At 61.8% G+C, this 9550-nt stretch overlaps 1 protein-coding gene across 2 annotated transcripts; it reads right to left on the bottom strand.

Annotated features, from left to right (window-relative positions):
* Positions 1-729: 729 nt before the first annotated feature.
* Positions 730-9424, bottom strand: CNPPD1 (cyclin Pas1/PHO80 domain containing 1). 2 transcript variants are annotated; one of them, XM_043504775.1, is made up of 9 exons: positions 9384-9424; positions 9181-9325; positions 7909-8011; positions 6649-6730; positions 5563-5683; positions 5343-5471; positions 3785-3846; positions 3081-3198; positions 730-2157 (listed from the first exon to the last, which is right to left on the bottom strand). In XM_043504775.1, the coding sequence occupies exons 2-9, from the start codon at positions 9247-9249 to the stop codon at positions 1462-1464; spliced, it is 1380 nt and encodes a 459-aa protein (XP_043360710.1). In that variant the 5' UTR covers positions 9250-9325; positions 9384-9424; the 3' UTR covers positions 730-1461. The 2 variants fall into 2 exon arrangements, with proteins under 2 accessions (XP_043360710.1, XP_043360711.1); XM_043504776.1 differs by lacking the exons at positions 7909-8011; positions 9181-9325; positions 9384-9424 and adding an exon at positions 7655-7878.
* Between the last annotated feature and the right edge of the window lie 126 nt (positions 9425-9550).

The raw sequence follows: 9550 nt of genomic DNA, 5'->3' as shown, positions 1-9550 counted from the left end.
GTGACTGTGGGGCCTATTTCCGATCCTCGGTCTGTTCATGCCTCCGGGCAGAGTTCCTCTGGGCGGCGTCCTCTGACTCCCTTGATGCCTTTGAGGAGCAGTGGGCACTGTCTGGGGTTCTCTGCTCGGTGTCCCCGTCCAGTTCCCTTCGTTTGTCCATTTGACTGCACTCCTGTCCCTGTTATTTCATTAGTTGTCCCCCGAAATTAATTGGAATCTAGGTCCTGTGGATCCCCCTTCTAGGCTGGGGAGGGATCCTTTAGCAGTGGACGGGCTTCGCCCACTTCCTGGATCCCAAAAGGACTACTCTTCCATAGCCATCTGGCCTTGCCCCATCACAATTGAAACCCCAGCCTTGGGCTGTAACTGCCCTGCTTTAAGCAGAACCAGCATCGTTCAGGGGGTGATCCTTCATCCAGGCCATGGAGATAAGGAGCAATCATGTTCCAGGTCTCAGGCAGCCTCCAGGGGGCCGGGGCAGGGAGCGGAGGGACTGTTTCTGCCTTGCTGCATGGCAGAGATGTTAGGTCCAGGCCCAGTCCAGCTGGGGCAATTCCTCCCCTCCCACTTCAGCAGGCTCCTCCTCACACACCGTACTGCATTGCTGGGGGGCTGTGAACCAACTGCTGAGCCCCGCTCAGAGGTGGCTGCATTTCAGTGGTGGGAAAAGCATCCCTGGCCTGGGACCCGCTGGGGGGAGAGGCGGTGGGAGAAAGGCCGAGACGGGCGCACGGCCAGAGCTACCTTTATTGGAAGAGATTTTCATTTACAAAAGAGTGAAAAGCAGGTTTAAAATCCCGCATAAAAAGAGCTGGGTGCTGGGCGGGGCGAGAGCTGGCACGGTGGGTGAGGATGGGCAGCAGAACCAGCCCCTTCTCCCCACACCCAGCAGATCCACTCCGAGCAGTCAGGTCCCGTCACTCACACCCCTGACTCCCCTCTGGAGCTTACAGCCCCTTCAGAGAGTGCCCCTGTCCCCACCAGTCTGCTCAGGGTTGCTCCCCGGACCCTCCATTGTGCAGCCCAAGATCCCAGAGTCTCATGTGTCACCCCTGCTCCCCCCATCCTCCATGCTGCCCAATGCAGCAGGGGGCCAAGATCCCAGCTTCACGGGGAGGCACCAGTGGGGTGCAGGTGACTGGCACCCCTGCTTTGGGGCACCCTAATCCCGCAGCAGACTTGCTGCCCCCCACAGCCGCCATGCCCCTGTGCCAGACCCAGGCGCGCGCGCACGCACGCACGCACGCACACACACACACGCACACACCCCCAACCCGCACTCAGCCAGACCCTCCCCACAGCTGCCCCCCCAATAAAGCCTGAAGGGTCTGGCGAAGAGAAGCCCAACCCAGGGGCTACAAACACTGGCTTGGAACTAATGCAGCGGCCTGGCCCTCCCAGCCCCACAGGCCAGGGTCTCTCTAGGGGCCAAGCTGGGCCGTGGGGGGTCACTGCACAGCCTTAGCTGGGGAAGATGAATGTCTTGATTCTGCCCAGATTCATGGCTGCCTCCAAGGAGCACTGCTTCAGCCCCAGGGGGTCGGGCCAGTCCTGGGGGCTGGGGGCTGCGGAAGGATGCCAGCCCCAGCTGGGGCTGGCCGAGCAGCCACTGCAGCGACGTGCCAGGCGAGCGGGGCCCAGGCCGAGTCCAAAGGGGGCGAGCAGGGCAAAGGGGCCACTGGGGCTCGTGCGGTTGGATCTCTCACAGGTGCTGCACCCTCTGCGGAGTTTCAGGCAGCGTGGGCAGAGAGGGGGCTCTTGCCGGGGACCAGTCTGCAGAGCAGAGCCTGGGGCCTCCGTGTAGGACAGCGCCGTCAGCACACTGCCCCACAGGTACAGTGCCGTTGCAGTCACCCCGCCACCAGGGCAGCACTGCTCCTCCACCGTCTCGTTCTCTGCCGGACAAAGGGAGCCGCTATCGGAGCAGGAGGGGGAAGGGGGGCCAGGGAGTGCCAGAGCAGGATCTCGCAGCTGAGTGACGCAGGGGGCGAGATGTGCCCCAGAGCCCAGTGGATGCCCACCATCCATGGAGAACAGCAGAGGCCGGAGGGCAGCGGGGCCAGCGCTCCTCACATACACGACCTGGTGCACCACGGTGACGGAGGCGAAGACTGCAGCAATGCCGGTCAAGTACATCACGCCCAGCAAGCAGGCCAGCTGTGGGGAGACAGACTGGTCACCCAGTGCCCCTTATGCCCACCCATGCCCAGGGGGAGCCACACAGACCGTTTCCCCAGTGCCCATCATAGTGAGTTCAGTACCCCTCGGCAGAGCAAAACCCTATGGCCACACCAGATGCTGGCTAACGCCGTGCCGATGACGTCAGGGCTGGAACCAGGGCTCTCTGCTGCAGGCCTCTGCGCCAGGCTCTGACCAGCAGCTGGCGGGGGGCGGGGAAGGACAGATTGCCACCCACCAGCCAGCAGGAATGATCCACGCTGACCTCTTGACTCTGTCCCGCCAGGGGCAGCAATGCACAAACTGCTCAGCCCTGGTCCAAAAACAGGGGGAGGGTTGACGAAGAGGGAACAATCGACACTTTCACCAAAGTTTGCCCAGGAACCGCTTCTCTTTTTTTGTCAAAAATTCATAAACCAAAATATTTTGGCAAAAAGCCTCGTATTTCCTCCCAGAAATGCTGCGGCAATGCCTTGTGCGAAATACACTCAATCGGTTGCCCCCCCACACTACATTTCCCATGGTACACCACCACCCCTTCCAAGAGCGGAGGCCCTGGGGCATCATGGGTGTCGCTGGCCGTGATGACTCATGGGAAATGAAGTCCAGGAAGCAGAAGAGGCAACTGAGCTACATCTCCCAGGAGGCTTTGCAGCAGCACTTCCGACTAAAACGCTTCTGTTTTCAGGAGTTTGGTTTCTCAAAAACAAAAACTGGAATTTCCCATGGAAAATGTTCTGCCCAAACCCTGTCTGATGGAAAGCAGCTCCCACACCCTCCAGCAGGAGGCAGCGCACTCACGGACATCCCCCATTACCATGAGCTCCTGGTTTTCCCCCTCCCATGATGCCCCTTACGGGAAGGGGCCTGGCCTCTGCCCCCGGGGCCTGGCCAGCTCTTACCTTCACCACCTGCTGGTAGAACTGGCCCAGGGCATGCTGCCAGAGGGACTGCTCCAGCAGGGCGCACAGGTCCGTGTAGGTGAACCAGCCACGCTGGGTGCCCTGCCTCTTTGCCACGCTGAGGGGAAGGAACGCAGTTAGATGTGTGCCCTGGGCACAGACCTCCCCCGCTCTGGGCTGGGCCTGCAGCTGCCGTCAGGGAAAGGGTGGCTACCTCCTTGCAGAGCCCCTGCCCGCGGGTTCCGGGTGCCGCTCGCGAGCCCCAGGTCCCTGGCGGCCGAACTGCACTGGTGCCACGTGCGGCTCTGCTCAGGGCGAGCCAAAGCCAAGGAGGAGCTGCCTTCCCGCCCTCTGCCCTGGGGCCTGGCATGTTGACTCCCCTCAAAGCCCCACCAGGGGAAGAGGACGCAGACCCCCCACACCAAAGGGATTCCGCTGCCGGGTGATCCAGGCCACCTCAGAAAAGCTGTGACTAGCGCGGGCTTCGCCCCAGCCCAGCCTAGAGCTCTCTGCTCCTGGGACGGCTTCGGCCAGTGGGAGGGGTTCGCAGAATGCAGCAAGGGGGGACCGAGGAGCCCAGGGCATGAGCTGGCCGACATGTACCCCAGCAGATCCGGGTATGACAGGGCAGAAGTGACATATCTGCCTCAGAGCCAGACCCCTGCCATGAACACCCCCCCCAACCCCATGCCCCAAAAACCTACCATCCTTCCAGCCAGCTCAGCACTTCAAACAGCTCCTTGGGGTCAGTGTAGAGGCTCCAGTCCTGCAGCAAGGGAATGAATGGTCAGGCGGGAGGGGTGGCAGTAACAGCCTAAGCAGGCCAGGCACCTCCCCAGCCCCCAGCATGGACTGAGCAGGGTTAAGAGGGGCTGCACGGCCATCTGAGGATGAATTCCAGTTCCATTTGGCCCATTTCCTGGCCTTGCGGGGGTGCTTTTCAGCCTGCCCACTCCCCTAGCCCCCTCGTGGTGCGGGATTGCTGCTCTGCCCAGCCAGAATTCAGATGGGATCCTGGACAATCACCGCCTGCAAGCAGGAATCCCCTTTGTGCTGTCCCCAAAGGAACACTCTCGCTGGCCCTCCGCAGACACGGCTGGCTTGGAGATTCCAGCAGGGCTGCAGCCGGATGCACAATGGCCAGGAGCCATGGGGGGGGCCACCTCACGGGGGAGGCAGATCCTGGGCTGGACAGATCCAGGGCCTAACGAGCTGCAGTAATGCTATGTTCCCATGATGGGACAACTCTGCGCCAGCCCCTGCTGGTCCCTCCCACAGGGGCATATGCTGTGCCAGCCTGTGCCCCAGGCGAATCTCCCCTTCTCCACGCCAGCCCCCAACTCCCGAACCAGCCTCAGGTTAGCACCCCCTGCTGCCCATGACACTCTGAGATGCTCGAACCAGCACTTTCGGGCGGGCGGGGAGCAACCCCTGCCAGCCAGCTGTGCACACTGCACGGACGACAGCCTCAGGGGGTTCCTGGCCGGGAGGGCGGGGTTAGGCAACAATCAGGGGCAGCAGAATTAGGGGGTATAGTGTGTGCGCGCAGGGAGCAGGCTGTTCCCAGCCCAGGCTGACTGGGGATGGAGCAGCCCACAGCAGGGTGGGGCCCACAGCAGACACATTCCTCTATGTCTGATCTTTCCAGGCCAGAGGCAGGACAAGCCCATGGGGACAGGGAGCACCAGGGAAGCAGTTCCGCTGCTCCCTGGGAAAGGGGCTGGCAGCTCTCAGGCAGGAAGCCCTCTCCCCCTCCATCAGCTCATCCCACTCCACGCAGCCTCTGATTTCACCCCAGCGCCCCACCGAGTGCAGCACCTCTGCAGGGCCTGGCACGGCTGCCCAGGCCAGATGCCTCCTGGAAGCCTAACAGACACTCTGAGCGCTAGGCCCAGCCTGGAGCTCCTGCAGCACCCACCCTGGCACAGCCCCAAACAGAGCCGGGAGAGCCCTCTGCTAGTTAACCGGGTCACGCTCAGCCACTACGAGCTACCCCGGCATCCTGACGCACCATTTTGCCTCTGCCCAGCGCCTCTCACCCAGACAGACAGACAGATGCCGAGTGAGGGCCAAGCAAGCATGTCCGGCCTGGTTTAGTCAACAGCACCATGGGCAGGGACTGACTCTCACTCCAGGTCTGTGCAGCGCCCTGCGCAACGGGGCCTGATATCACTTGGGGGGTTGGGGGGGAAATGTCTGTGCAGCCCCAGCATAAAGGGGTCGGGACGCAGGTGCTACAGCGATTACACCAGCACTACTTACAATGGCTCTCAGGAAGTTCATCTCCAGCGTGTTAACAGTCTGCACCCCCACCTTGCCGGCTGCACCCCATTCGTCATTGAACACCTCTTCCTCCTCTCCTTCGTCATAGAGGTACTTGCTGGCAACCATCTGAAAGCCAGGAGCACAGCGCTTGTCAGCCCAGCCCCCGGGGAAGAGCCCACCCCAGCCTCAGCTCCAGCCCACCCCGGGCCCCGCTCACCATGGAGATCAGGAAGAGGTCCGAGGAGGAGATCTGCTGTAGGTACTCAGGGTTCCGGTGCCGGAGTCTCTCGATGTAAACCAGAGCCAGCATCATGGAGCAGGGCGAGATGCAGGCTTCCCTGTGACCATGGGGCAAGAGCAGGACTTAGGGTTCCTCTGCAGCCCGGCATGCACAGCATCCCACCACTGCTGAGGCAGCCCGGCTGCTCCCATCCCCACCACGTAACGGGCAGGGCAGGGCAGGGCACACTGCTGCCGGGTAGAACAAGGCTAGCGTGTTTGTGTGCACGTGGTCATACCCATAACTGCCCCCAGATCATGCCACGTGGCTCGGATCCTCCTGCTGGCGAAGCTGCATCCGGATCCTCAAGCAGAGCGCTTGTTGGGAGCTAACGGGCCCAGCTTGTGCCTGCAGAGCTGCCCCAAGCGTTATGGGGTTCACAAGGGTCACGGCTTTCTCTAGTGGGGAGAGTGGCCTGGCCGCAAGGCTCTGGGCCCACTCGCCCCCAGGCAGGATAGTTCCGCCTGTGACAGGAAATGCTTCGATCCCTTGTACAGACAGGAACTGGCCTGGACTGAACTACACAGTACCAAAGGAAGTGGTACTGGCTGGCTCTGGGGAGGTGTACCGGCTGGCTCCCTGCCCTGCCAAGGTGTAAAACCCCAAAGCCTCATTGCTCACTGTTGGCACTACAGAAACCTGAGAGCACCGGGCCCCGGGGAGCGGCCCTGGCTGAGCTACCCCAGGCTGAAATACAGACCAGACAGACAGATGCGGCGTGCACTGCCATATAGCTCAGGGACTGGCTGTGCACATCAGTCAGAAAGCGACCCGGGTCAGACCCCAGCCCTTGGCCCAGGAGGGCATCACAGGGGCAGACAAGGGAAAAGTCCCAGAGAAGGTCAGTGCTGGGCCATTGAAATCCGGCACGACTCCACAGGTTTGTGGGGATGCTCTGTGGCAAGAGGCTCCCCATCCAGGCAGCTGGTAGCCACGCCGAAGTGTCGAGCCAGACCAAAGCCCCCCCCCACTCCGGTGGAGCCTCCTGCTGCAGACGACGGGCTAGGAGGGGTCGTGTCTTACCGAGACACGTGGCAAACGTATTTCTTCTGCAGCCTGCGGATGGGGCTGGGAGCGGCTTTCTGGAGCAACTCGACAGCGATGTCTAGGACAGAGGCAGAGTGGCACAGGTATTAACACCAGCAATAATCCCCCCGCCCCCAGCACTACTACCCTGCCCCCCGCCCAACCCCCATCTATTCCCTCCCAATGCACAACCAACGCCCGTGCCCAGCCGGGAGCAACACCCCTCCACCCAGCGGCAGGGAGCTCAGTGGGGAATGGCTGCACTCCCTTCCTTGATTTCAAGAGTGATTTTTGGTGCCTGGCTTGAGACACCTGCCAGGCAGTGCTGAGCACCCGCCCTCGGACACCAGCCCCTGGGAGGGCGTCTCATGCTGGGCAGCCAGAAATCAATCACCGAGTTCAGCATCTGTTGCCCCGCTCAGTAGTCAGGTGTTTACAGAGATGCTGGCAGAAGGACAGACAGACATGGGCTCCCCAGCTGCAGTGTTAGAACCCAGTAGGGAATGGCCCAAACAGCTCTGAAATTTACACCCTGGTTATCAAACACAACCCAGCCTTAGTTTGGTGGGTCCCTTGAGCCACGCCACCCCCGCTGGATCGCCAAGGCTATTCCAGGGGGCATGAGCACAGAAGTAAACGATAGGGCAGAGACCCAGCACAGTGGGCCTTAGCCTCCAGGCTCTACCATAACACAGCTAATAAATCATAATGAGAAGGGAGACAGGCTGGGCACTGCTCCTGCAGAAACACCCCTGTACGCATGCATGGGGGGCAACGCACAGTGGCACCAGGGAAAGGGGGCCACAGCCTTTCCCCGGCTGCAAAAAGGCTAAAAAGGGAGGTCGACCCAGCTCCGTCGCTCAGATTCATAGATACTAAGGTCAGAAGGGACCATTCTGATCATCTAGTCCGACCTCCTGCACAGCGCAGGCCACAGAATCTCACCCACCACCCAGGGTGCAAACAATCCATCCCTCTGGATGACGTTCCTACGCCGACCTAACCCCAGGTGTAGCCAGCGCTACGGCGACAGAAGAATTCGCCCGTCGAGCTCGCTGCCGCCTCGCAGGGAGGTGGGTTAAGCACAGCGCTGGGAGACCCCCTCCCATCTGCACTGAAGTGCAGCACTGGTGCAGCTGCAGCAGCTCAAGTGTAGACGTAGCCTTAGCCGATGACCGAATTCCTTCAGCCCGTGAGCTAGTTCCAATCCCTGGCTCAGCACACGTCCTTGCAGACACAGATACAGGCATGACTCACCTGCCACCGGGCTGGAGAGATTGTCCAGGCTACAGTCTTTGTCCCAGCCATAATACAAGCGCTTCCGCACCCTCTCGCTCAGCTGCTGGTGCCCTGGTAGAAACTGAAGACGGGATGGGAAGGATGAGAACAAACCACCCAGCCCTGGTCCCAGAAAGATGTGCTGGGTCCTCAATCCTGCAACTGGATGCAGGCAGGTGGATCCAACTGCATGCTCAGGATTAGAGGGACCTGTGTAATCCTGCCGAGCACTCAGATACCACGGTGACTGGTGCCATACAGGCGCCTGGACTGATGGGAGCGGGGGATTACATGGGCAGAAAGGGATAGGTCAGAAACCAGAAAATATCATGTCACTATAGAAATCCATGATACGCCCACAGCTTGAATACTGCCCCATCTCAAAAAGATACATTTGAATTGGAAAAGGTGCAAAGAGGCCAAGGGCAACAAAAGCAATTCGGGGACGGAACAGTTTCTGCAGGAGGAGAGATGTAAAGGACGGGGACTGCTCATTTTAGGAGAGAGACGACTCAGAACATAGGAACATCCATGCCGGGTCTGACCAAGGGTCCCTCCTGCCCCATGCCCTTTCTCCGACAGCGGCCAGCGCCATATAGGGCAATTCTCGAGTGATGCATCCCCTGCAGTCCAGTCCCCGCTTCAGGCAATTGGAGGATCAGGGATACCTGAAACGTGGGGTCGGGTCCCGGGCCACATTGAGGGGATCTGAGAGAGGTCTATAAGACAACGACTGGTGTGGAGAGAGCGAACCGGGAGGTGTTATTTACCCCGTCACATAACACAAGAACCAGGGGTCCCCCCCCAGTGGGTTGAAAACAAAGCCAAGGAAGCACTTTCACACAAGGCCCAGCCCGTGGGACTCCTTGCCAGGGGACGGTGTGAGGGCCAAGACTATACCTGGGCTCCTAGCAGAACCAGAGAGGTTCCTGGGGCAGGAAATACAAAGCGTGGAGCTACCAGGCTGCCATGCTGCGTTTAAGTTGGAGGCCAGACTCAGATATGACGGGCTGCCGGGGGCTGGAGCGGGGGGGGGCGCGGGCCGGGGCTGGGAGCCGGGAGGGGGGCACCGGCCAGGGCACGGCGGGGGGCCCGGGCGGGGCCTGGGGCTGGCAGGGGGAGGGGAAGGGAGGAGGAAGGGGGGCGCGGGCCGGGGCAGGGAGGGGGGGAAGGGGAGCGGGGGCCGGGGCTGGCAGGGAGAGGGGAGGGGGAAGGGGGGGCGCGGGCGGGGAGCCTCGGGGCGACGCTCACCGTGAACTCCTGGAAGCCGCTCAGGGAGAAGGTCCCCTCCTCGTCCAGCAGGAGCCCGTCCAGATCCATCTCGGGGGCTGGGTCCGCCGGGTGCCCCCAGGCTCCAGCCAGCAGACTCCGGGGTGCGCGGGGTGCCCGGGCGGGCGGGCGGGCGGGCTGGCTGCTGGGGGCCCGCTCCGTACCGCGGCGGGGCGAGGGCCGGTCTCTCTCCCTTCCTCTTCCCGGGGCAGGGGGAGGGTCTCCGCCCAGCCCTGCCCACCGAGGAGCGCAGCCCGGCCCGGAAGCTCCCGGCGGTGATTCACCAGCCGGCGAGGCTCTAAGCTCTTCTGCCGCCTCTTTGCTCAGCGCCCGGGTGCCGCGGGGATGGGTC

This window comes from Dermochelys coriacea, chromosome 11, assembly GCF_009764565.3.
Source record: "Dermochelys coriacea isolate rDerCor1 chromosome 11, rDerCor1.pri.v4, whole genome shotgun sequence".
Classification (NCBI taxonomy): Eukaryota; Metazoa; Chordata; order Testudines; family Dermochelyidae; genus Dermochelys; species Dermochelys coriacea.
The sequence above is the reverse complement of the archived record's forward strand: the minus strand, read 5'-3'. Positions and strand labels throughout refer to the sequence as shown.

Coding starts and splice junctions, on each gene's coding strand:
- CNPPD1 (XM_043504775.1), bottom strand. CDS start 9,249: ATGGATCTGGACGGGCTCCTGCTGGACGAGGAGGGGACCTTCTCCCTG. Junction 3,199..3,784: donor CTGAGCTGGCTGGAAGGATG/GTAGGTTTTTGG, acceptor CCTTCCCCTCAG/CGTGGCAAAGAGGCAGGGCA. Junction 2,158..3,080: donor TCTACCAGCAGGTGGTGAAG/GTAAGAGCTGGC, acceptor GTCTCCCCACAG/CTGGCCTGCTTGCTGGGCGT.